Source organism: Erinaceus europaeus, unplaced genomic scaffold, assembly GCF_950295315.1.
Source record: "Erinaceus europaeus unplaced genomic scaffold, mEriEur2.1 scaffold_632, whole genome shotgun sequence".
Lineage (NCBI taxonomy): Eukaryota > Metazoa > Chordata > Mammalia > Eulipotyphla > Erinaceidae > Erinaceus > Erinaceus europaeus.
Window position 1 is genome coordinate 1 of NW_026648189.1, and position 27,061 is coordinate 27,061.

The following is a 27,061-nucleotide window of genomic DNA, read 5'->3' on the forward strand; positions in this document are numbered from 1 at the left end:
GGAATCCCGCAGGAGGCACTGGTGTCAAGGGCCCCAGGCCAGCAGGCTTTCCCACCCTGTCCTCGTCCAAAGCAGGTCTCTAGGAATGGGACTCATGGAGGCTGCCTTGTCATGGGCTGGATGTTGGTCACAGTGTCCCCTCAACAGTCCTTTCTTATCCCACATGGGAAGGCAGCCTCACCTCCGTCTTCTCAGCAGCCGGGCAGCTTGGCACAGCTCAGGCAGGAGCCCTGGCAGCCCTGCCTGTGGGGCTGGCTACATAGCCAAGGGGGCAGCAGGAACAGCTTTCTGCCCAGGCTGGCAGGGGCTTAGAGGCCAGGAGGCCAGGATACTGGACCCCCAGGAACAACAGACCTGCTCTTTAATGGCGCTTCCCTTTCTACTTTCCTTTCCTTTTTTTTTTTTTTTTTTTTTTTTTGCCTCCAGGGTTATCACTGGGGCTCAGTGTCTGCACCACAAATTCACTGCTCTCGGTGGCCATTTTTTTAAATTTTATTTGATAGGACAGATAAAAATTGAGAGGGGAGGAAGAAATAAAGAGGGAGAGAGAAAGATAGTCACCTGTAAACCTGCTTCATTGCTTGTAAAGCGATGCCCCTGTAGGTAGGGAGTGGGAGGCTCAAGCTGGGATCCTTGCTCGGGTCCTTAAGCTTCATACTATGTGCACTTAACCCAGTTCACCACCACCCGACCCCCTCCCTTTCCCCTGTCCCCTAATGGTGCTTCCCTTTCCCCACTTCTCTAGAAACAGACCTGAAGATTACCTCAAATGATCTTCCTGCTTTGGGGGTAAAAATATCTTAAAAAGATGAGTAGCAGTAACCACAAATTAAAAAAAATAAAAATAAAAAGGAGGGGGTCGGGCGGTGGCACAGCGGGTTAAGCGCATGTGGCGCAAAGCGCAGGGACCGGTGTAAGGATCCCAGTTCGAGCCCCCGGCTCCCCACCTACAGGGGAGTCGCTTCACAGGCGGTGAAGCAGGTCTGCAGGTGTCTGTCTTTCTCTCCCCCTCTCTGTCTTCCCCTCCTCTCTCCATTTCTCTCTGTCCTATCCAACAACGAATTGCGTCAACAAGGGCAATAATAATAACCACAACAAAGCTACAACAAGGGCAACAAAAGGGGGGGGGGAAATAAAAAGGAAAGACCAATAACTTATTATTTAAATGAATTCTAGTCATTAAAAAAACCACATAATCAGAGTAAAGAGGAAATAAGAGAAGAAATGATGGAAGTGTGGGGGTTCAGGTAGTAGTATGTCTCATAAAGTGCACACGTTACCTTGTACAAGGAGCAAGTTCAAGCCTCTGGTCCCCACCTGTAGGGGGAAACTTATGCAGTGAAGCAGTGCTATGTCTGTGTCTCTTTCTTTAATGTATTTATTTTTTTAAATTTAACTTCTATTTAATTTTTTTTTTAATTTATTTTTTATTTTTACCAAAGCACTGTTCAGCTCTGGTTTATGGTGGTGTGGGAGACTGAACCTGGCACTCTGAAGCCTCAAACACCACAGTCTCTTTCCATAAACAATAGGCTATCTACCCCCACACCACCACCCTCTCTTCCTTCTCTCTCTTTCCTTTCCCTATCAATTTCTCTGTCTTTATCCAAAATAAAATTAATAGAATAATTTTTACAAAGGAATTTTAAAAAATGACAGAAGGACCTGAATCCACAGGAATGGTCAGTGGTCCACCCTCATCAGAGCCCTGACACTGGGGGACACCACATTTTTTTTAAGGTTTTTTTTTTTCCTCCTCCAGGGTTATTGCTGGGCTCGGTGCCTGCACCATGAATCCACCGCTCCTGGAGGCCATTTCCCCCCCCCCCATTTGTTGCCCTTGTTGTAGCTTCGTTGTGGTTATTATTATTGCCCTTGTTGACGCAATTCGTTGTTGGATAGGACAGAGAGAGATGGAGAGAGGAGGGGAAGACAGAGAGAGAGGGGGAGAGAAAGATAGACACCTGCAGACCTGCTTCACCGCCTGTGAAGCGACTCCCCTGCAGGTGGGGAGCCGGGGGCTTGAACCGGGATCCTTATGCCGGTCCCTGTGCTTTGCGCCACCTGCGCTTAACCCACTGCGCCACCGCCCGACCCCCGACACCAAATTTTTAAAAAAATATTTATTTATTCCCTTTTGTTGCCCTTGTTTTGTTGTTGTGGTTATTATTGTTATTGTCATTGATGTTGTTGTTGTTGGATAGGACAGAGAGAAATGGAGAGGAGGGGAAGACAGAGAGGGGGAAAGAGAGACACCTGCAGACCTGCTTTCACCGCTTGTAAAGTGACTCCCATGCAGGTGGGGAGCCAGAGGCTTGAACCGGGATCCTTACACTGGTCCTTGGCTTAACCCACTGCACTACCTCCTGACTCCTGGGACACCAGATTTTAAGGCTGGTGACTTCAAGGAGGTGGCTTATTCCCTCCCATTATTCAATGGAAGCTGTCACTGCCAGTGAGGTGGCAGCAGAGGAGGGAAGCCCTTGGGTGTAAGTGCAATGGTGGGAGGGGGATGCAGAGGGGTCACCCTAGCTGAGAAGCTGGGAAAGTCAGAATGAATGTGAAGAGTCTCACTCTTCTAGGGTAGAAGAACTGTGATCTGTAAATTTTCCTAGCTAGGAAAATTAGTTGTCCTAGAGAAGAGATTTGGGGTTCCATCTGGGCCATCTCAAATGAGCCCTCCCCTCCCCTCCCCTCCCCTCCCCTCCCCTCCCCTCCCCTCCCTCTCTCCCTCCTTCTCTTCCTTCTCTCCTGCCCATTGCCAAGCTTCTTAAGAGTCTGTTGTCAGAGTATGCATAAGGATCCAGGTTTAAGTGCTTGCCTCATTCTGAACTTGATCGTATTTTGGTGAAATAGACCTTGGAAGTATATCTCCTTGGCAAAAGGTGTCTAGTTTGTTTTCTCTTGAAAGCATGAAGGCTTTGTTTAAGCTTTTGCAATCCACCAGGAATTTATGTTAGTGTAGGGAGTAAGGTAAGAGGTCAGGTTTGATTTCTATTTTTTTTTTTATGTCTATCTAACTGGCCCAATGCCATTCACTGAAAAGAGCATTGTTGCAACCTGACCCAGAGAGGCGGTTCAGTGGGTAGAGCACAATGCTGGCACATGTGAGTAGTATTCTGTTCTCTTTCTCTCCCCCTCACTCTCTCAAATTAAAAGTCAATCTTATTTTTTTGTCACCAAGGTTATTGCTGTGGCTCAGTTCCTTCATCCTTCATGACTCCACCATTCCCAGTGGCCATTTTTTTCTTTTCCTTTCTTTTCTTTTCTTTTCTTCTTTCCTTTCTTTTTTTCCCCTTTGGTAGAGATGAGAGAGAGAAGAAGAGAGGCAGAAAGGAGAAGCAGCTGCAGCACTGCTCCACCACTCATGAAGCTTTTCCCCTGCAAGCAGGGACCTGGGGCTTAAACTCTGGGTCCTCAGGCATGGTAACATGTGTGCTCTACCAGGGAATCACTGTTTGGCCATTAAATCTCATTCCTTCAAGATAAAAGGACTGGGGAGACAGCATAATGGTTATGTAAAGAGATTTCTGTGCCTAAGGCACCAAAGGTTCCCAGGTTCAATCCTCAACACCACAAATCAGAGCTGAGCAGTACTCTGGTGAAAAAAGAAGAAAATCCTTTCCCCCCTTCCATTCTTCTGGGATATTTTTCTTTTTGGAAGTTAAGAGTCCCATGAGTTGGGGCTTCTTCATAGGGAGGATGTTTTGTAGCATAGTCATCAGTAAGACCATCTGGCTGTCCTTGAGTGAGACCTATGCACAGTGGGTTCTGCATGAGTCAAAACACAGTCTCAGATGTTGCCCACCCCAGGCAGGGTACAGAACATGGCAGCCTGTTTCCGCTGGGAAACATATGAGAAGAAACCAGAGGAGTTTTGGAAGATGCGCCCTTTCTGAAGGGCAAGTGCTCAAACGGGTGACTCCTTTCTCAACCCCAGATCCATTGGTCTTAAGAGGGAAAACTCCATGGTGGGCTGATGCTGAGAAAGTTCCCTTTGCCACCTGGAGTCTAGGCATGTCAAAGAGAGACTGGGGGTGAGTGACTTCTGTTAGCCAGTTTAAGAAGGTGGGGTCTATAAAGAAAGAAAAATCCATGTCCACTCCAAACTTACGTTAAATAGGAACACCAACTTCCTCTTACAGTGTGAGGGTTGTGGCCACCTCCAGTTCAGACACTTCTGTGCCCATCTTTAGTCTCCCACCTATACTTCACCTGTCAGCACCTGAATATCTCTGCCTGAGATTTCTCTAGTTTCTTTCTTTTTAAAATTTTTTATATTTATTTATTTTCACTTTTGTTGCCCTTTTTTTCATTGTTGTTGTTATTGATGTCGTCATTGTTGGATAGGACAGAGAGAAATGTAGAGAGGAGGGAAAGACAGAAAGGGGGAGAGAAAGACAGACACCTGCAGACCTGCTTCATCTCCTGTGAAGCGACTCCCCTGCAGGTGGGGATCCGGGGGCTTGAACCAGGATCCTTCTGCCGGTCCTTGCATTTTGTGCCACCTGCACTTAACCCGCTGCGCTACTGCCCAACTCCCCTTTCTCTAGTTTCTGACATCTGTTATCACAACCATGAACCTGACAGGGAGTGCCATAAAGCTAGTACCCTGCCCACCTGCCCTGACACCTACAACCTCTGAGTGATGGAAAGTGGTCTATATACTCCAGTTCTCTCAACCCTCATATGGGACAGCTCTGAAGGAGGTACTTTATGTGGTTTCCCAGAGCTCCCTGTAGGGTTAAGCTCCAGAAAACCTACAGTGGCAACTTGCTTGATAAAACATTATATTAGGCTTTTTCCCCTCATTCTAAATCTGAACCCAAATCCTTGCCTCAGGCTTTGCTTCGGGAGGAATCCATATAGAAACAATCTCCACTGCAGCTGAACGGTGCCACCTTGGCCAACGTGAACACAGGCACTGAGCCAAGATAAGAGTTCCCATCACTGGTCTGAGATGTTCAGCACTTGGAGGGGGGTCAGTCCCAATCAGTCCTGTCAGTCACAACCAATCAATTCTATTTTACATACAAAACCGCAAGACTGTTGATATATCAAGATCTGGCTATCTGATAGCATTTATTGGGCAATGGGGGGGGGCTCTCTATACAGATTTATTTAAGATTGACACTGTGCTTCAGTCACTTAACGTCACCTTCAGACTCAGGATGGCTGGAGCTATTAAGAATGGCATCCCATGTGGTCCGGGAGGTGGCGCAGTAGATAAAGTATCGGACTCTCAAGCATGAGGTCCTGAGTTCAATTCCCGGCAGCACATGTACCAGAGTGATGTCTGGCTCTTTCTCTCTCCTCCTATGTTTCTCATTAATAAATAAAATATTAAAAAAAGAAGACATCCTCTGAGAAAAGATATTTAAAGAAAAAAAAAATGAATGACATCCCTAGGGGGGTGGGTGGTAGCTCACTGGGTTAAGTGCACATAGTACAAAACTCAAGGACCAGTGAGAGGATCCTGGTTCGAGCCCCCAGCTCCCCACTTGCGGAGGGGGCGGGGTTGCTTCAAGGGAGGTGAAGCAGATCTGCAGGTGTCTATCTGTCTCTTTCTCTCCCCCTCTCTGTCTTCCCCTTCTCTCTCAATTTCTCTGTCATATCCAACAACAACAACAACAATGGCAAGAATGAACACCAGGAGCAGTGGATTCATCGTATCGAGCCTGAGAGATAACCCTAGAGGCAAAAAAAAAAAAAAAAAAGCATCCCTTTGACTAAAGAATATATGTAGTTCAGGGATGTGTTTTGCCTATGAATCCTAGAAGATGTCTTTGTGGTCTTGTTAGAAGTGCTGCAGACCCAGACATGGATGTAGTATTGTCCGCAGGCTTTCTTGTATTGACCCATGACTTACCTACAGTCCACTTTGACTCATGCCTCACTCCTCTATTGGTCACAAAAAAGTCCGGTTTACCTGGGCTTCCATAGACAAAATACCACAGACTAAATGGCTTAAACAACAGTAATTTATTTTTTTCATAGTTCAGAATAAGCTAGAGGTCCCAAATCAAGATGCCAGCTGATCTGGTTACTAGTGAGGACTCTCATCCTGGTTTGTAGAGGGCCACCTTTCTGTTGTGTCCTCACAAGGTGGAGAAAAAGAGCTCTGGAGTCTCGTTATACCAGGACACCCATCCTATCAGACTAGAGTTCAACTATTATGATTTGACTTAACCATAATCGACTCCTACAGGCCCTACAGCCAAATATGGTCACACTAGGGAAGGGGCTAGGGCTTCAATGTGTGGATTTCAGGAGACACAATTCAACCCATAGCAACCTTTATTTTCAATTATCTCTGGTTGCTGTGGAGAAGGGAGAGGGCAGTGTTGACTCAAATCACCATTGAGTACTATGTTAAGAGATCTCTGAAGCCAGACAGTGCATCTTATTTATACCAACTGTAACACTTGACCAGCCCTGGAATCAGAGTACAATCAATGTCATTACTACCTGTATCCGGTCCAAATTAGAGTTCTGCAGGTGCTCAGCATGGGAGGGCCCAAGCAATGTACACTGTTCAGTCTGAACAGAGCAGGGTGTGGGCTGGCAAGGTTGGGGGTTGTGTTATACAAGCTCAGCAGGAACCAGTGGGGAGGATTTGGAGGCTATGCTTGTCATGGGTCCCAGGTGAGATGGATCCTGGATATTGACTAAGAATACACAAGAAGGAAATGAAAGCCCCTGAAGGCCAGGCTCAGACCACTTGCTTTGCTAAGGGCATTTGTCAAGAGCTGCAGAGCATGAGGGTGTGTGTGTGTGTGTGTGTGTGTGTGTGTGTGTGTGTGTGGTAGGATTTCCATAGGCCAGAGCCAAGGAGAGCTGCCAGGAGAGAAGCCTGGGGCTGTAGACAATGGGCTCCCTGAAGAGAGTAAAGCAAAAGGGTAATAAGCTTCCAGGCTCAGACAACTAGGCCTTTGGAGTCTAGAACTCCAAAGTCTCAGGAGAGTGAACAAGATTCATCCTGGGAGGAGGCTGAATAAGCCTGGGAATCCTTATTTCTTTACCATCCCCCCTTCCAAACTCTAAGATAGGAACCAGAAGATGCCTTAACCTGGGGAGGGGGCAGGGAGGTTGGGATGGGGTTTGAATAGGCAACTCAGAGAACTAAACCTGTCTCATCTGGCCCAAGGGAGACTCCAGAGGGAAGGCTGTCACTTCTGAGTCTCTACTCACGTGGTGTTCAGTTTGCTCTGTTCTGGTTGCTAGTGATGATGCCCTTTGCCCAACCCCTACCTCAGTCCCAGGTGGACAGACAGGAGACCAGTCCTCAGGGCTCAGAAGACTTTCATCCAGAGGACTCAGCCCAAGGCCTGGCTCTCTGGGACTAGAAGTCACCTCCTCCCACCCAAATACCTGAAGACAGACATGGGGTAGGGAACATTCCATTCACTGTATTAAACCCTGGCGCTGTTGAGAAAGCTGGAGCTATAGGAAGGCTGCTCCCAGGCATGGTTTGGAGGGGCCCCCAGGTGAGTTGCAGAGCCACTTGGAAAAGCAGACCCACACCAAGAAAGCAGGCAAGAGAGGCCAGGTGGCCACCTGCATCTGTGTTTATTGTTGTGTTCTCTCCCACCTCAGCTGAGCAGAGATGAGGTCAGGCAGCTGGGCCCATCCCATGGGGTCAGCCAGAGTCAAATGTAGGGGGGCCAGAGTCCATGAGACATCCACTGCAGGGGAAGACCCACAATTCAGAAGGCCCAGCATCCTCTCTTCTGCATCCTCCTGGGGTTCACAATGTGGCAAGCATAGCTGTGCAGGCCTTAAAGGGAGTGGTGGTGCAGCCGCAGGGTCACGTGGCCATCGGCAGCTCCATGGGAGCCTGAGGGGCCTCCTAAGGCTACTGGACACCACCCTTGCCCTGGAAAGAAGCTGGGATGCTGAGCCAATTGAAATGGGACAGATGCAAATAGGACTTCCCCAGGCCACCTCTCCCTGAGCTGTCTTCTTCCACTGTCCCCATCCTCGCTCTCATCATCTGATGCCTTTGGTCTGCACAAGGTCCATTTCTTCCAGAGGAATTGACCCTGCCATGAGGCCTGGCATCTCAGCACCTCTCCTGGGTGCTCTCCTGCTGGGAGCTTCGGCACAGTGCTAGGACTTCCCACTAGCCCCAGGAAAGGGGGGTGAGAGATGCCTGAGGGGTCTGTGGGGGGCCTTGAGCACACAGAGGAAGCCCTCTGCTGATTAGACCTCTACGGTGAGGTCCGCCCAGAGCTCTGGTCCTGTGTTGCCATCCTGGGCATGGGTATAAACCCCAGAGGTACCTCCACTCCAGGCTCAATGGGGGCAACACCTGAAGACCTGGTGGAGAGAGAGAGAGAGAGAAAGAAAGAAGAGGCCCTGGAGGAAGGCTGCAAGGAAAGTGGAAAGCACTTTTCTCCACTTGTTCAGCTCAGACCACTGGGTGGGTTTTGTGGCTTGACAGCTGGCTAGATGGATGCTGGAGACACCTGGCACCCAGTTCCCCTTCCCTGACAAGGGCCTAGGGAGAAGGGAGCTCCTCCAGGGCGAGGGAGGGGTAGGAGACCTACCGTAATTAGGAGTATGCCAGGCCCTGAAGCCCCCGGGCTGGAGAGTGGAACTTGTCAGAATCCTCAAAGGACTGGTCTGTAATAGCCAGAGAGAAGCCGTAAGTCAGTATAGCTAAGGGACCTCCATTGTCTGCCCTCTCTGTTCTGGGCACTCGGTGCTTTCTGAGGGCAAAGCTATCAAAAGCTTCGGAAGTAGTGGGGCTGGGGCTGGCACTATGGACAAAAGATGTGTGGCCCTCAGACCTCTCAGGAGGTACAACAACCACTTACTTCCCAGGTCTCCTCTCTTGACGTGGCATCTAAGCTCCTTTCCCAGCCCTGCCTGCTTTGGAGGGTTTATCTCAAGATGAGGACGTAGGTGGCCATGTCCCGGGACAGGAATGGGGAGAGTACAGCCTCCAGGAGCACCGACACAAATGCAGCATGTCCTCCTCCAGCCTCCCCATGAATCCATCACTTCACCCCACCTCCCGGGCCCCCAACCACCCTGCCCCTGTGCTTCTCTTTGTCAGCAGGAAAAGCTGGCAGCTCTCTGTCTTTCCCACCTCTCACATTTTAGAGATTTATTTATTTATGACACATACACAGAGAGAGAACACACAAACCAGAGCATCACTCTGGCATAAGCAATGCTGGAATCAAACTTGGGACCTCCTGTTTATAAGTCCAGTGCACCACCTTGTAGGCTTCCATTCCTCACATCTTAAACTCCAGAAGCACTCAGGTCAAGAAAGAACTACCCGAAACCTGGAAATAAGGCAAACCCCCCAAGCCAACCCAAGAAAGTGCATGCCCTTTCAATTCACCCTAAAGCCTTGAGAAGCCCACTCTAACCGGAATCTCCTTCCAAGGGCTGTGACTTTTTTGACTTGCTGTATGTGACTGGTGACAGACCAGGCTTTGCTAAATTGGATGTTGACTTGGAGATGATTGGTAAATAGCAAATGATAACCCTTTCCCTAACAGGACATAGGAGGGGTGACATAGACTCAATTCTCTCCCTATCAAATGGAGGTTGGGAAGCTGGGCTAAACCTCGGAGGTCAGTCACCTTCCACCCAGGGAGTGAACGTGGCCTTGGTGGTGGTGTGTGCTACCCTCCAGTGGACACAGGGAGGCATGCAGCTCACACAGGGCTCCCTACAACTGAATGGATGGCCTGGGGCCTTGATGTAGTTTCCCACTTTCTCCAACTGGTCTCCAGTCTCTCTCTTTATCCAGGTGATCAGTTAAGAGTATTCATGCGGCGGGGGTGGGGTGGGGTGGGGGTGGTGGTGGTGGTAGTGCAGCAGGTTAAGGGTGCATGGCAACAAGTGCAAGGACCTGTGTTAAGGATCCTGGCTCCAGCCCCCAGCTCCCCACCTGCAGGGGGAGTCACTTCACAAGTGGCGAAGCAGGTCTGCAGGTGTCTTTCTCTCCCCCTCTCTGTCTTCCCCTCCTCTCTCTATCCAACAACAACAACACCAATGGCAACAATAACAACAATAATAAGGGCACCAAAATGGGAGGAAAATGGCCTCCAGGAGCAGTAGATTCATAGTGCAGGCACTGAGCCCCAGCAATAACCCTGGAGGCAAAATATTAATAAATAATAAAAAAGTATTCATGGGAACTGGAGGTGATTATGCTCATTAAAGGAAGGAAGGAAGTGAAAGACAACTACTGGATGATTCACTCATATATGAAATATAGGAAAGTGAAACACATGAAGTTGTAAAACAAACATACCAAAACACACACACACACACACACACAAAATGGTGACCAAACTCTCTAAAACTTTATGAGAATTATGCTGGTTATTGGGGATGGGGGGCTGTCACAGAACTTTAGTGAGGCTTGGAACTATACCCCTGCAATCTTATAAACCATAAATCACTCATAAAAAAAAGGAAAGTATCCAATCCCTGGCATCATTACAAGCCAGAACTGAGCAGTGCTCAAATTTAAAAAAAAAATTACAGAAGAAGAAAAAAGAGAAATAAAGTGTCCAAGTTGTGAGACTCAAGGAAGTGGGGCTGAGATGGACCTCTTTGGATCCCTGCAGAATCCCTGCTCTGCAGGCTCCAGAAAGAGCTGGCCATCCAGCTCTAGGCTCTGGGGGGGGGGGGGGACCTGAGCTGCTCTCCCCAGTCACTGAGGGATGGCATGGGTCACTTACCTGGGAGCCCCTCTCCATGGGTTCTGGGGCAGGCCTGGGATGGGGAACTGGGTGGGCGCAGCACGGGGGCAAAGGCGCTCCTCTGTTTGACAGCGGAGATCATGTTGACAGGCGAGAAGGAGAAGACGCTGGTGGTGGGGGCAGCGGCCGGGAGGGACATAGAGGAGGCAGCAGCCAGTGGGGGGCTAGAGGGCATGACTCCGGAGCGGGGCAGGGAAGGGCAGGTGCAGCAGGAAAGGTGGTGGGAGACACAACAGGGAGACAGCACCAGAGTGAGTAACTTGGTTGGGGCCCTGGGATGGGCAGTGGGCCCCATTGGAGCTGTTGTTCCATGTACCATTGGGGGCTGGGAGGGTCCAGTATAGGTCAGGGTCCAAGGCTGGTGGGAATCGTTGGGGTTCCTGGGTCAATACTAGCTTTTTGAGTGGGTGGGAGGGCATTTAGAAACCCCTTTAGCCCCCTACCCCTGGGATTGGCACTGACAGGGCCAGACTAGGCAAAAAGGAGAGTTAAAAATAGAACATCAACCAAATCAAATACTGGGAGGTGCCCCTGAAGACAGGAGATGAACGAGAGATGAAGCAAGGTTAGAATTCATGCTGAAAGCCACTGGCCCTTTGAGATGCCAAGAAACACAGATGGGGCCTGAGGCCCCATGATCAGAGTCGAAGATCAGGGCTCAGAGCAGAGCTTGGACAAAGTGACCAGGGACAAAGTTTGGGGTACACATAGGTTTCTGTTATAAGGCTTCTGTTGATGATCACTACTCGTAATAAGCATCCTAACTTGCTCCACCAATATGCTCCCTTGACCTGTGCTCCTCCTGCTCTGACCCTTCCTTCATTCTCTTCCATCTTAAAGCAGGTCCTTGTCATCTCTAGCCAAGGTCCCAGAGATCTCCTGTGTCTCCCTTCTCCCAATGGCTAAGTTAAAAGAAAAGGACAGGGATATCTACCTCCTCAGAGATTCCTGTTCTCCAGCCCATCACCCAGGGTTGTCACTTTGTCTCCTGGGAACAGTGGGGGACCTCCTGCACCCAGACACTGCCTGTCTCTGTCCTGTAACTGCCTTTCCTGGGACTCTGGGCCCTACCTTTCTGCATTTTCATCAGAACCCAAGTCCATGCCTCCTTTTCTTCTAAAGACGAATAAGGTTATACTTTGAGGGTGTCTAGCTAGCTGGTAATGGGAAGTGTGCGAGGTACATCTGAAAGAAGCCAACAGCCTGGGAATTCTGTCTTTAGCATCACAGCACTCCCTCCTTTGCCACTTTGATACAACACTGCCTTCAAACAGACAGCCCCAGACCCTGTGGCAGGAACTATTATGGATGTCATTCTAGGCGCAACCTGGCAAACAATGGCAATGACAACACTCTTCACCCCAGAGCTGTACCACAAGGCACCCCGTACACAAGGAGTAGCTGGAGACCTGGGTAAGCCCTGGCAATGACAATGTCATGAGGCGGGACTGCCCCTCAGGTGAATCCAGGTGTCCTGAGGCTGATGCTGGGAGCATAACTGAAAGCTCTATAATTCTTGATCCTCTGCCTTCTGGATGCTGAGCCACCCTCTGCATTCGGTGGGGAAGGGACTGGTGTTCCAGATTTTAGCAGTGTCAAATTTGGAGGAACCCAGAAAGGTTGTAAGAGGACTCTCTTAGAACTGGAAGGAAACATGAGCAGTGGAGCCCAGCATTAGCAAAAAGTCAGGAGAGGCAGTGATGCTGGCATATTGTGCTTTCAGCCCCAGAAACTGAGCTTGGGTCAGGAAGAGCAAGCCAGGCTCAAACCCACACCCAGGAAGAGCAGTGCCCAGGCTGCAGGCTACCAGCAAGGAAGGCTAACAAGTGTCCAGGTCTTTCAGTCATCATCGATAACAAGCCAGAGATAAGTGAGGGATCTGCAGAGCAAGTCACAACCGGTAGATCCTCGGGCAACCATCTCCATTCTGAATGTTAGCTAGGTGGCATCTCCTATTTCTCACATAATCTCTTATGACTGACAGGAGGTTCTGTACAAGTGAGCAAGGGAGCAGGGATGGAGTTATCCCCTAAGCTCAGTGTAATCTAACAAATCAGGTGTTTGATAGATATTTACTGAACAGTCAAGCTAACAGGAGCAGTAATCAGGCTGTTATGAAACTTGGTATGGGAAGAGAGAGTTGAAGGTGGTGCAAAATGGCAAAAGCATAAACAATTTATTGCCCATTATGGGCTCCCTCAAACCAGGTAGTCTGAAAGATGATCGTTAGAGCACACAGTCAACGCTGAAGTGGCAAAGCTATGTACTGTTTCTGAGGGCAATACTAGGTAGTGTATGCTATTGATCACATTTTAGAGAGGAAACTGAAATTCAAAGAAGTAGCTTGCTGAATGTTAGACAAATCCTAATTGGATATTCAAACCTCGAATCCAGCCCTCTGAGCACACAGAATATATATGCTCTGTGCCCAGATAGCAGTCATCTTCCCTCCTGGGGGCCCCAGGGGGCCAGATGGTGGAAACCCTTTTTTCTAGAGCCCTGAGTTCCCTCGGGCCCCCAGCAGGGGGCGCCAACCACCTCCCAAAGACCTGGCAAAAGATGGAAAGGCAGCCGTCGTCCAGGTTCCAGCCCCAGGTCCCCACATTAAAACCGGCTTTCAGAAAGAACACTGCACAACTGGGGTCAGCAGAGAGCGAGCTAAAGGTGCAACAGGTGCGCGGGTCCCAACGACAGAGAGAGGCCGTGAGCAGAGAGGGCCGAGTTAGGGCGGGGCGGGTCGACCCTCCTGCGACAGTCAATCCCCCCGCCCCCACCCACACACCCGCACCCGGGCTGGGTAGGGGCAGGGCTGAGCCGCATTCTGCTTCCCGGGCCCCAGACCCTCCCCCACAGGCAGAGGACACTCACTGGCGAAGGGGGAGGTGGCCGTGGAGCCATTGAGGAAGCTCGGGGACCCGGGCACACCCAGGCCGGCCACGCCCTGGGCCCCATAGCCGCCCAGACCAGCACCTAGACCACCGCCGTAGCTGCTCTGCTGCGAGCCGGGGCTGGGCGCGAACCCGCGCGGGGATGTGCTGCTGCAGCTGCGCGCGTAGCCTGCGGGAGAGAGGCCTTCAGGGCGCCGCGCTGCGAGCGGGGCTGCAGGGCTGGCGGGGTGGGGGACTGGGGAGAGGGCGGTGGCACGCACCCGGCTCGGGTCCCGGCGTGGCGTCCCCGACGGCGATGGCCAGCGGGGTGCTGAAGGCGTTGATGCCCACGACGGCTGGGTGCGGGTGGCTGGGCGCCAGGGGTCCGAGCGGTGCGGGCGCGCGGGGGGCGCTGTAGAGCGCCTCGGCCACGTCGGCGGCGCGCTTCAGGAGGAGCTCCTGCAGGGACAGCGGGGGCGCGGGCAGAGGGGGCGCGGGCAGCCGGTGGGGGCGGGCAGCGGGCAGCCGGGGGCCACCATACCTGGTTGCTGCTGGGCACTCCGTACAGAGCCTCCGCCAGATCGGCTGCCCGCTTCAACAGCACCTCCTGGTGGCGGGAGAGGAGACAGCAGGATTGAGGTGCAGCCCCCCTCCAGCCTCCTCCTCACTCCCTGGCCCACAGCGCCCCCGCCCCGCCACACCCAGCCTCCCCGCCCCGCGCCTATGCTCTCGAATACCTTGGGCAACCTCTCGGGATCTCCCGGGTGTCTGGGGATGACTTTCTGTAGTCGCTGGAATCCGTAGTCGATGGTGGGCTCGTTCAGGGCTGGAGAGAGAGATTGCAGGGTTGTCCTCTCAGTGCTAGGCCTGCCTCCCTGGAGCGCCCCCCTTCACCAAGTCCAGCCCAAACCACCGGGGACTCTCGGGCCAGCGAGGCTCGGGGAAAAGTTTCCTCTGATCTTCTCTTGGCTCATTCATACAACACATATTTACGAAGCCAGGCCCTGTGCCAGACGCTTGGCACTGACACACAATCACTGTACGATCCCATTTGTGATTTAAAAAAAGAAAGAAAGAAAGAAAGAAAGAAAGAGGGGGCCAGGTGGCAGTACAGCAGGTTAACTGCACATGGCGAAGCACAAGGATTCTGGTTCGAGCCCCCCCTCCCCACCTGCGCGCGGGGGTGGGGGGGGCCACTTGAAGCAGGTCTGCAGTTATCTTTCTCTCCCTCTCTTCTCTCGATTTCTCTCTGTCCTATCCAAAACAACAACAGCAATAACAACAAGGGCAACAAAATGGGGAAAATGGCCACCAAAAGCAGAGGATCTGTAGTGCAGGCACCGAGCCCCAGCAATAACCGTGGAGGCAGGGAGGAAGAAAAAAAAAGAAAGGAAAACAAGTATGTGCATATTAGTTTCGAAATTCCCGGAGCATGACTGGAGGGAGAGATTTTCGGTCTGCATTTGGTTTTATCAGGAATAGACTATTTTAAAAGAGGGGGGCTTGGTGGTGGTGCACCTGTTTGAGCGCCTGTGTTTACAATGCCCAAGGGCTGGGTTCACGACCCGACCCCTACCTGCAGGGGGAAAGCTTTGTGTGTGGTGAGGAAGTGCTGCAGGTCTCTCTCCCTCTATCTCCTCCTACTCTCTCCATTTCTGGCTGCCTCTATCCAATAAATAAAGATAATAAAAATTTTAAAATATTAAAAAAAAAAGAGGAAGGAGGAGGAGGAGGAGGCAAGAAACAAAGAGGGGAGGTTGGGTGGTGGCACACCTGGTTGTGCACACTTGTTAACCATGCAAGAACCTCAAGATCCCAGCCCCACCTGCAGGGGGGAAGTTTCAGAAGTGGTGAAGCAATGCTGCAGGTGTCTCTCTCTGTCTCTCTCTCCCTCCCTCTCAATTTATCTCTTTCTCTATCCTAAATAATTAAATAAATACAAATATTTTAAAAAGAGATAGAATATACACCAGTTTCTGTGAGAGAGAGCTTATGTTCACACGAATCCATAAACTACTGCAAAATATATACCTGAAAGCAGAAGTACACTAGAGTTTGCAGTGAGTACCTCCCTAACACTTCCTCTCCACTATTCCAAGCTTTGGGTCCATGATTGCTAAACAATTTGTTTGGCTTCGTATGTTAACTCTCTTTTCAGTCACCAGGTTCCAGATGCCACCAGGATGCCGGCCAGGCTTCCCTGGATTGAAGACCCCACCAATGTGTCCTGGAGCTCAGCTTCCCCAGACACACCCTACTAGGGAAAGAGAGAGGCAGACTGGGAGTATGGACCGACCAGTCAACACCCATGTTCAGTGGGGAAGCAATTACAGAAGCCAGACCCACTACCTTCTGCAACCCTCAATGACCCTGGGTCTATGCTCCCAGAGGGATAGAGAATGGGAAATCTATCAGGGGAGGGGGTGGGTTATGGAGATTGGGTGGTGGGAATTGTGTGGAGTTGTACCCCTCCTACCTTATGGTTTTGTTAATTAATCCTTTCTTAAATTAAATAAATAAATAAATAAATAAAGAGATAGAAAGCATTACTTTCCATTTATCACAATTCAGTTGGGCTCCACAACATCTGGCTGTTAGAGGTATGCTGTGCCCCAGGAAGGGAGAGGTGGCTGGGTAGCCTCCTGGTCAGTCTCCAAGTGGCCTTCCTCTACTCCTCATTCTTACTTTGTTCCTCCTCCTCCTCCCCTCTCTAGCTCACTACCTTCTAAGTCCCACCTTAACTACTCCACACCTCCACCTTTAAGTTTAGGCCTTGTGTTTCTTCAAAGCATAAAGCACTAGTTCCTACACTGTAGTTGTGTCTTCTTCTCCAACTCCTAATCCTTCCATGTCTCTACCTTTCTATTCATCCCATAATTTCCCACTTAGCTCACACTCCTCCAGGTGGTTTTCCCAAGGGACAGTCCCTTCACTTTTTTCACAGCATACACAGACACACCCATGCCCCCTCCCCCACACATACAATCACACACACCTTAAACTAGAATTCCTTGAAACAGAGTCACTACCAAGCTGTTGAGGGCTTAGTGAGCATTTGTTTAGTGGTTGGGGGGTGGGCAGAAGTGGAGGGCCTGGGCTGGGTAGGGCTGGAGGATGGAGATGGGACCACTGCAGTGGCTGCATGAAGCAGGGTTGGGTTGGGGGAGGGGTTCTAGCCAGCATCTTCAGGGAGTAGCTTTCACTCTGAATTGTGTCACCTTCTTACTCAGAATGCCTTTGTGTGCCTGTGAGCTCTCAGAGTGAGGCCTGGAGTGGCTTGAGAGACCTGGGAAGCAGCAAGTCTATGTAGGGGAAGCTCTGAGATGAACATGTCCCTGGTGGTGCTTCCTGCAGGGGACTGAGGGCTAGAAGCCCAGAGAACAGGTGCTGTGGGAGGCCAGTCCTGGGGTGTAGGTGGGAGAGGGGCACTAACACCCGGGGAATGCCCATACAGGAGCTTTTGGCTAAGTAGGAGACCAGCCCTGCACTGTCCAGTCTCCTTTTGGACCCTAGGCCTCCCACCAACCCCAGCTCCTTACCTGTGTAGACGAAGCGGCCAGGGGCTCCCTTGCAAAACTGCTTGGATTTGTAGGAAAGAGTCACTTCCACCACCCCCGGGATGTGCCTTGGGGGTGTCTGCACCCGGATGGCATGGGGGGTGATGAGCTGCAGGGAAGAGGGGAGGCCTGGGTTTTGAACCAGCCAGGAGAGGGCTTGTTGTGGCCTGGTGGGAGCTAGAAGGGGGGTGTGGACTAGGGGTATGGCCCACCTCACTCCACACCAGCACGTTCCCAAACACGACCTGTAGCCCATCGAAGAAGTTGTCACCGATGACAATGACGGTGGCACCACCAGTGGTCCAGCCCTCCCCAGGACTGATGGCCTTGATGCAGGGGGTGGCAGCTAGGAGGGAGGAGAGGAGCAGGGTCAGGGGTCCACACCAAGGTGCAGGGGTGGGCTGGGAACTCAGTAGTGGGGTGGGTGTCCTGACCTTCTGAGGGGTCCAGGCGGCGAGCCCTGCGGCCGTGCTTGGAGTTGTTGTGCACAAACATGTTGTCGGACACAGCCAGCACATGTCCATCCACACTCACTGTCGTGGATACCACCACCTGTGGGGTGTGGGGGGAGGTAGGGACAGCTCTGTCAGACTGGGGCCCTCGGGAGCTGAAGAACCCACAGTTTGGGGTGGTGGCTGCAAGTTGGAACTCAGGGTCATGGGCATTGGGATGGGCTGCAGCCCCTCAACTGCTGAGCTTGGGGGGAGGTGAGGGTGGTTAGAAAGCTAGTTAATATGACCTAGGATCTAGAAAAATTGAGAATCCTGGGCTGTGTGTGTGTGTGTGTGTGGGGGGGAATATAGGTCCTTGGATAAAGAGTGGTTACTGGTTTTGTGTACACACACACACACACACACACACACACACACACACACACACACACACACACAGCTGTATGGCCGGGGCTCTCAGCAAGTGGGAGTAAGAGTACTGATGGTTTTTGTGTGGGGAGGGCAGCATCAGCCCAAGAAACCATCAGTGAGAGCCCCCACCCTCAGGGCCACTTCCCTCTCCCCCATCTTTCACTGGGAGGGGTATGCAGGCTGGGGATGTGCTAAGGGCAGCTGCTCTCAGCTTCACGCTATGCAAATTAGCCGGGTCGTTAATCATGTAAAAATGTCACAATTAGCATCTCCTTAAGTGGGACTTTAATGAAGCCTCCCTTGGCAGCCAGCATAAGTTGAGATGGAGCTGCCCCACCCCCAGTAGGAACCAGGTCCTGGAGCCCAGGGCAGGGCAGAGGTCTGCCCTTAGGGGCTGTTTCCCAGCCACCACCACTCCCACCACCCCCACAATCAGGAAACAGGAAGGTTGCAGTGGGGAGCCCCCTTTCTTGGACCTACCTGGAAGCGGCGCATGTCCCGGGGATTCCCTGCATTCTTTAGGCAATTCTGGTTGCATTTGAGGAAGAACTTGAGGAAAAACCTGAAATAATGTGGTTGGTGAACTCAGAGGTTGGGGGGGGGGGGTTTTCTAGAAACAGATGAAGACCTAAGCTGCTTCCTGCCATTCCCCCTTCCAACAAGGTGACTCCCTTCTGCCCACTCACACGTAGGCAAACACACCCTGTTCCTATCACAAGCTGCATACTCGGGGGGCCTGATACACACCAGGCAGACCTGGCTACTTCACTCCACAGGCTGTCACCTCCTGTGGTGTGCAGTTCACACTGCGCTCACTAGTCCACAGAGCACAAAGGCATCATACCCACCAAGTTCATTCATCATGGAGTGTGTCTGTTATATATGCATAAATCATACCCCCTACACACAAAATGCATACTTCAGATGTGTTCATACCTAAGAAAGAAGTGGAGAGAGAAGGGGAAGACAGAGAAGAGGAGAGAAAGATAGACACCTGCAGACCTGCTTCACCGCTTGTGAAACGACTCCCCTGCAGGTGGTGAGCCGGGGGCCGAACGGGGATCCTTAAGCCAGTCCTTGCGCTTTGTGCCACCTGCGCTTAACCCACTGCACTACCATCTGACCCCCTCTTTCTCTTCCTATCTTCTCCTCCTTTCTTAATTCCTATCTGTCCTATCAAATGAAGAGAAAGTAAAAAATTGCTCATTCTTAAAACTGTATGGACATCATAAGAAGCAGACTCCTCTTGTGTTCACAGTGGCCTTCTCCTCTAACATCTGTCTGTCATAAGCCAGCAGATCCCACACACCCACAGCGGACACCTGCCCTGGCACATTCCAGCACTAGACATCCTGCAAACATATGTCCCTTACACAAAACCTCCCTGCAGAGCTATGCCCATTGTGTGCACATGGTGTGCCCCTCAGGCTTGAGGGACAAATACATAGTGCAGGGGCTGGGTGGTGGTGCACCTGGTTGAACACACGTTACCATGTTCAAGCCCCCAGTTCCCATCTGCAGGGGGTGGAGGTGGTGGGGTGGTGCTTCATGAGTGGTGAAGTAGTGCTGCAGGTGTTTCTTTGCCCCATCTCCCCTTCCCCTCTTAATTTCCTTGTTCTGTCAAACAAACAGATACATAATGCTGTAACTGGAAGAATGCATAGTGTGTACTGTGGTGAGGATGCCTTTTAGACTAACATGTGAGCACTGGGTCCTTCAATATTCCAAACATTACGTGGAAATGAGGCAGTGAGGCAACCGTGGACAGTAGTCTGGCTCCTGTACCCTTTGTACACTTAGAAGATTGTCAATATCTGCATTAGCCCTGTGAGCATCCAGGAGCTGCCTGGTACAAACTGTAGTGTGAAGGGCTGATGTTGGGGCGCAAGGGACCCTGGATGTAGAAGTCTCTCAAGTCACTCTGAGCTCCTGCTATGAGGTCAGCTTTCTCCATCTCTCTCTCTTTCTCTCCCTCCCTTCCTCTTTTTAATAAGGATGAGAGAGAGAGAGAGACAGAGAGACAGAGAGAGAGAGGGAGAGAAATAAGGAGAGAGAAAGAAAGAGAAACACCTACAGCATGACATTACCATTTATGAAGCTTCCTCCTTGAAGTTGGGGGCTGGGGATTTGAACCCTAGTCTTCACACATGGCAATGTATGCTCTCTACCAGGTACACCACTGCCATCAACCCCCCCCCCCACCGCCACCAAATATAGTTCAGAGAGCAAACCCAGGGCCTCATGCATGTGCTTTATTACTGAGTCACTACTGAAAGCCTAGTCTCCAGAGAGAAAGTCTCTATGGGCTGAGAGGGATGGGTAGCATCTCTGGAACATAAGAGTACCAAGGGCGGCATTCTCCCACCCTGAGTCCTTTAAATTAAATTAAATTAAATTATTAATAGACAGAAACAGAGAAAATGAGAGGGGTGGGGAGAGACAGAGAGGGAAAAAGAGAGAGAGATCTGCAGTCCTGCCTCACTGCTTCTGAAGCTTACCCCTTGCAGGTGGGGACCAGGGGCTTGAACCCGGGTCCTTGCACACTGTAATGTGCTTAACCAGGTATGCCACCGCCTGCCTCTCCACCCCCACCCCTGGTTCTGCCTCTCTTCACATCACTGACCCCAGCACCTGCACATCACCCCCACACACACAACAGACCCCTTTCCCCTCACGCCCCCAGGAGCTCCCTTCAGCTCCTCTCCATAGATACATGTGGCGGCACCTGTTTCCATCCCGTCCGGATGCTCAGATGTAGTGGAGACCTTCTGTGTACCCCCAACCAGTGCACACCCAACATGCAGACACACTGCACACCTACAGGATACTCTGAAGTGCACAGAATTTACACACCCCCAGTGGCAGCCACTGTCGTATAGACGGATGCCCTCTGTGCCTTCTAGATCACCCAAGGGACAGACAAGACACCTCAAATGCTCTCAGATAGGCTATCTGCACAGTATACACACTCCATCTGCCTCACATTATATGCTCTAGCAATCACATCCCATGACACGGACAGCCCTCTGCCCATGGTAGTCTCCTCAAGCAGGTCCCGCATTTATATGACATAATGACACCCTCCTCACAAAAATGCAGACCATTTGTGAGTTTGCTTTATCTGTTTCTCCAGCATCAGGGCCTGTATGTGTGATTCCAGTGCTTTAGGGTTGATTTTTCTATTCCCTTTATTTGAGAGAGGGTGGGGGGGGGTACAGAGAAGAAAGCCACCAACACACTGCTTTGCCATCCACGGAGCTCCCACGATACCTGGGCTTGAACCTGGAGCTTCACATATGGTAAGACTCATTAGTTACAGAGTGAGCTCTAGCCATCTCTGAACCCATTAATCTGATTTAATTTTAATTTATGTTTGGTGGTATAAGAGCCTTGTGAATACATAACTTCACTACCATGGAGTTGACTTTTTTTCATTCTTTTAATTATGTGTGTGTTTACACATGTACATTAGAGCCAGATAGACCAAGAGAGAGGCAGACACACCACAGTACTATGGCACTTCCATGTGGTGCCAGGATTTCACCCGGGCCATGCATTGCCACGTGCCCCATCAAGTGAACTATCTTCTGGCCCCTGAGACTGGACTAATTCATTTCAGTCCTGTATTCAAGGTCCAGAAAGCGGTGCAGCAGGTTGAGCTCATGCTGTGCATGTGTAAGTAAGGGCCCAGCTTCAATCCCAACACTGCATGTGGTAAAGCAGTGTTATCTCTCACTCATAACAATAAATAAATCTGAAAAATTAAAATAAATCCAGTCTTCACAGGCTCATCTGCATTACAAAGTGCTGGAAGGAAGAGGGCAAACACTGGGATAGGCTACAGACCTGCTCCAGAACGGGGAGTCAATCTAACCTATAGATATTGGGGAGGGGGCCAGGCGGTAGCGCAGTGAGTGAGTTAAGCACATGTGGCGCAAAGCACAAGAACTGGCATAAGGATCCCGGTTTGAGCCCCTGGCTCCCCACCTGCAGGGGAGTCACTTCACAGGCAGTGAAGCAGGTCTGCAGATGTCTATCTTTCTCTCCCCCTCTGTCTTCCCCTCCTCTCTCCATTTCTCTCTGTCCTATCCAACAATGACATTAATAACAATGATAATAATAACCACAACAATGGTAAAACAACCAGGGTAACAAAAGGGGAAAAATGGCCTCCAGGAGTAGTAGATTCATGGTGCAGGCACCGAGCCCTGGCAATAACCCTGGAGGCAAAAAAAAAAAAAAAAGATACTAGGGATGACATAACAAGCAAGGGAGTACCCACACCACCCTCCACGAAGTGTGATGCAAGCTTTCTTCACGTCCACATGTGTGCTTGTTGCCCTCAGTTCTTCTCCCAGACCTGCACAACAGAAGGAAGGGTCTCTGGGAGGGGACTGGCGACATACACTTGTAGGCATGAGCTTGCTGCATGGACGGGGTCAATCCTTTGATGTCTGGGGGAATCCTTTCTCACCTAAGAAGCAGAAACACAGTGCTTGGTGGGTGCTGAGGTAGCTGCAGTCCTACCTCTTAGAACAGCCTTTATTTCCAACCTCCCACAGCTTTAGTTCTCCTACAGGGCCCTACCAGAGCCCCCTTGGGGAAGCCCCCTGCTGACCCTTCCCATGCTGGGCCTTTGAATCCACATCAATGCCCACTCCCTGTCTGGTCAGCCTTTTCTGGCCACTCTAGCTTCAGGGATGCCTCTCTTGGAGAGTCCCAGGGCCCTGTTGGCATCTCATATGAAGACATACCCTGAAAAAAAAAAAGATGTCAATTTGCCATTCCTTGTGGAGTAAGTGGTTTTTAGTAAAAAGCAATGAGACAAGTCCTGGTCACTCCTTGGGTTACAGAGGATGAGTCCCCTCTCCCTACCCTCTGCACAGCTAGCTCAGCTAAACACAGTTGACTGCATCAGTGGAGGAGCTGCCAAAACCTCACCCACTTGCCAGCTTGTAGCCCAAGACTGCCCCTCACTGGCAGAGCACCCAGCCAGAGCCTGGCCCAGCTAAGCAATCTAGACAGCCTGTTGCTGAGCACGCCCTCCTCCCTCCAGAGCACACCTCAGGTGTGTTAAGAAAAACAACGGGAGTCAGGAGGTAGTGTAGGGGGTTAAACACAGGTGGCACAAGGACCATCCTGGTTCGAGCCCCCAGCTCCCCACCTGCAGGGGAGTCGCTTCACAAGCAGTGAAGCAGGTCTGCAGGTGTCTGTCTCTCCCCCTCTCTGTCTTCCTCTCCTCCCTCCATTTCTGTCTGTCCTATCCAACAACAAAGACATCGATAACAAAAACAATAATAACTACAACAATAAAACGACAAGGGCAACAAAAGGGAGTAAATAAATATTTTTTAAAAGTTCCACAGCATATATTAAAAAAGAAAAGAAAAATGACACGCAACTTGGAAATAAGGCAAAGAGGTGACTGTGAGTGGTTTTCAAAGTGTGGCACCCAGGGCCGGAGAGAAAGCTCACCTATATAAGGTGCCTATGTTGCCACGAATGTGACTCAGGTCTGAGTTCCAGCACCAACAGGAGGTGCATTGACATTGGAGGAAACTTGGCTGCTGTGGTGTCTCTCTCTCTGAATGAAAAAACAAATCGAATGAGCCTGAGCAGTGAAGTCATGCATGCCCTGGTTCCATCAAAGAGTGGCACCCAGAGGAAAAACACCAGCACCACATGGGAACTTGTCAGAAAAGCAGAACTTGGGCCCCGTCCAGACCTTCTGTGTCAGAAACACTTGAGGTGGGACCTAGCTACCTGTGTTTTCATTAAGCCCACTGGTGATTCCTATGTATCCTTTGCCTTGAGAACCACTAGCCCCATGGGCACAAGAGCTTCAAATGTGATATGCTGTATGAGCAAAATGCACATTATGTTCCAAAGACTTAGGGGGGGAAATTATGCGCAAAGATCTCATTAGCAATTTGCCTTTGTATTAACATGTTGAAATAGTATTTTGGCATGCTGGGTTAAATAATATAGTCACAGTTAAACTTGCCAGTCTCTTTCTTTTATTATTACTTTTTAAAGATTTATTTTTATGAGTGAGAGACTATGAGAGAGACCAGAACACTGCTCAGTTCAGGCATATAGTATCACCAGGGATTAAACATGGGATTCAGATATGCAAGTCCTGAACTTTAACACTGAGCTATCTCCCCTGCTCATTCTATTTATTATTATTATTATTATTTTGCTTCCAGGGTTATTGGTGGGGCTCATACCTGCACTACAAATCCACTGCTCCTGTGTCCATTTCTTTTCTTCTGGTTTTTGGATAGGACAGAGAGAAAATGAGAGGGGAGGGGAAAACAGAGAGGGAGAGAGAAAGATAGACATCTGCAGACCTACTTCACCGCTTGTGAAGCGACCATCTGCAGGTGGGGAGCTGGGGGCTCGAACCGGGATCCTTGCTCAGCCCTTTTGCTTTGTACAATGTGTGCTTAACCCGGTGAGCCACTGCCTAACCCCCTTTTTAATTGCCACCAGGGTTATCACTGGGGCTTGGTACATATATAACAGATCCACTGCTCCTAGCAGTCATTTTCTCAATTCTTTTATATTTTTAAATAATTTTTTAATATTTATTTATTCTTTTTGTTGCCCTTGTTTTTATTGTTGTAGTTATTATTGTTGTTATTGATGTTGTCATTGTTAGCTAGGACAGAGAGAAATGGAGAGAGGAGGGGAAGACAGAGAGGGGGAGAGAAAGACAGACACCTGCAGACCTGCTTCACCACTTGTGAAGCGACTCCCCTGCAGGTGGGGAGCTGGGGGCTCGAACCGGGATCCTTACGCTGGTCCTTGCACTTTTGAGCCACCTGTGCTTAACCTGCTGTGCTACCGCCCGATCCCCGATTCTTTATTTTCATAGGCTAGATCGAAATTGGAAAGGTAGGGGGGCATAGAGAGGAAGAGAGACAGAGAAGACACCCACAGCACTTACTTCACCCTGCAGGTGGGGACCAGGGGCTTAAACTCCGGTCTTTAGGCATGATAACTCTACCAGGTGTGTGCCCAGCCCCTCTATTTTTTAAATGTAGCTAGTGGGAAATATAAAGTTACATATGCTGTTTGTATTACATTTATACTGGACAACTCTGCTCTAGAGCACTATGGAACACAGCTACCCAAGAGTCCTCTGCATTGCTAGGGGAGCACAGCTAGCTCCTATTTACTGCTGACTGGGACTCAGACTCTGGAAAGTTAGGTGCTAATTTGTAGAAATTTGATACAACACAAACCATTCTGTTGGGAGAAGTAAATGATTTCTGCTAGGTGGAGAAGTGAATCCTAAAGCTTATGATTTTATTGTCCTGTGGACACCGGCCAATTTGGTATCTAATGTGGGAATCTTAAAAAAAATTAAATAGTGGGAGCCGGGTGGTAGCGCAGCGGGTTAAGCGCAGGTTGCGCAAAGCACAAGGACCAGCCTAAGGATCCGGGTTCGAACCCCTGGCTCCCCACCTGCAGGGGAGTCGCTTCACAAGTGGTGAAGCAGGTCTGCAGGTGTCTATCTTTCTCTCCTCCTCTCTGTCTTCCCCTCTTCTCTCCATTTCTCTCTGTCCTATCCAACAACAACAATAATAACTACAATAAAACAACCAGGGCAACAAAAGGGAATAAATAAATAAATATTTTTAAAAAGAAAATACTTCTTAAAAAATTAGAGAGGGAAAGGAGGGGGAGGAGGAGGAGGAAGAGGGAACCAGCAGATCACTGTGGCATATGCAATGCTAGAGGTCAAACCCAGGACTTCATGATTGACAGTCCAATGCTTCATCCACTATGCCATCTCCCAGGCTGCAAAGATTTATTTTACTTGTTTATTTATTTTACCAGAGCACTGATCAGCTCTGGCTTATGGTGATGCTGAGGACTGAACCCAGGACATTGAAGCCTCAGGCACTTAAATCTTTGTGTGTGTCCTGAGTGCAATCTATCAAGCATTTATCGAGTACCTAGGATGCTGCAGAGTTTATCAGTTGGTTTATCTTGCCTCATCATTTCTGTCCTGAGGTGGTGTATCTTAAAAATCATTTCCATTTTATAGACTAGATAGACAAAGGTCAACAAGAACAAGCTACAAAGTCAAAGTCAGGATATGGATCTGAGGTTTTATGAGCCACTAACATCAGCAAGACTCATGGACAAGTTGGCCCAGGTGAGGGCCAGGTGGGGGCCAGGTGAGGCCAATCCCATCTCAGCCATGGAGCTGCTTGCTGCAGTCTTCCTTCCCAGGCAGTCTCTAGAAGCAGACTGTGTGGGGACTACATTAATAAGTTCCTGGAGGATTTCCTCAAGGTTGCAGATTTATCAGGCTTACAAAGGCCCAGATGGGGTCTCCTTGTTCCTCATTTTTGGCCTTTGACTTCTGGGACTGTGGTGCTTAGATGTTTCAGGATTAAAGCTCAGTTGCACAGCAAGTGTCCAGAGTGGATAGTGGATAAAGCTCGGTGCCTAGGGTTCATTATTTCATTTTACATACATGTTCAACAAAGTTTGACAAAAGACTATGTGAAGGGCTGTGAATAGCAACTGTTCAGCTAAGAGAGCATTTAGAATGTGAGGAGTATGGATCAACTAGTCAATGCCCATGTTCAGCGGGGAAGCAATTACAGAAGCCAGACCTTCCACCTTCTGCAACCCACAATGACCTTGGGTCCATACTCCCAGAGGGATAACGAATAGGAAAGCTATCAGGGGAGGGGATGGGATATAGAGATCTGGTGGTGGGAATTGTGTGGAGTTGTACCCCTCCTACCCTACGGTTTTGTTAATGTCTCCTTAAAAAAAAAAAAAAAAGAATGTGAGCGTTACAGATCACAACTCTGATGCTCATGACTTAAAAGGAAAGTTAAGAGCAGTTCACCAGCACAACTACCTTACACATCCTAAACTCAGTCTGACTTTCCCAGTAGTTCGCTTAATGCCTTTTATTCCTCCCCGTAGACAATTTAGGAGCTGTATGGGACAGCTCTTTGGAAGCCAGTGTCCCAGTATTACCCAGTGGGGAGCTGCCCACCTGGACTCCCACA

The 27,061-nt window shown here is 50.0% G+C and overlaps 1 protein-coding gene across 10 annotated transcripts in view; it reads right to left on the reverse strand.

Moving 5' to 3' along the window:
• Positions 1-7,550: 7,550 nt before the first annotated feature.
• Positions 7,551-27,061, reverse strand: part of LOC103128636 (EBF family member 4) — a 65,962-nt gene continuing 46,451 nt past the window's right edge. Inside the window, exons 6-16 of one of the 10 annotated variants that reach the window (XR_009548151.1) lie at positions 18,498-18,579; positions 17,589-17,706; positions 17,367-17,500; positions 17,137-17,263; positions 14,335-14,423; positions 14,139-14,204; positions 13,879-14,056; positions 13,599-13,787; positions 10,710-10,791; positions 8,550-8,625; positions 7,551-7,777 (exon numbers count right to left, since the gene is read on the reverse strand). Coding sequence is in view for 8 of the 10 variants with exons in the window: in XM_060184811.1 (XP_060040794.1) it covers positions 8,555-8,625; positions 10,710-10,907; positions 13,599-13,787; positions 13,879-14,056; positions 14,139-14,204; positions 14,335-14,423; positions 17,137-17,263; positions 17,367-17,500; positions 17,589-17,706; positions 18,498-18,579 (1,252 nt within the window). In the remaining 2 variants the exon portion in view is untranslated. Of the gene's footprint in view, positions 8,320-8,547; positions 8,626-10,709; positions 10,908-13,598; positions 13,788-13,878; positions 14,057-14,138; positions 14,205-14,334; positions 14,424-17,136; positions 17,264-17,366; positions 17,501-17,588; positions 17,707-18,497; positions 18,580-27,061 lie in introns of those variants that run through there. The other 9 variants (XM_060184811.1, XM_060184818.1, XM_060184813.1 and 6 more) reach the window with 9 other exon arrangements.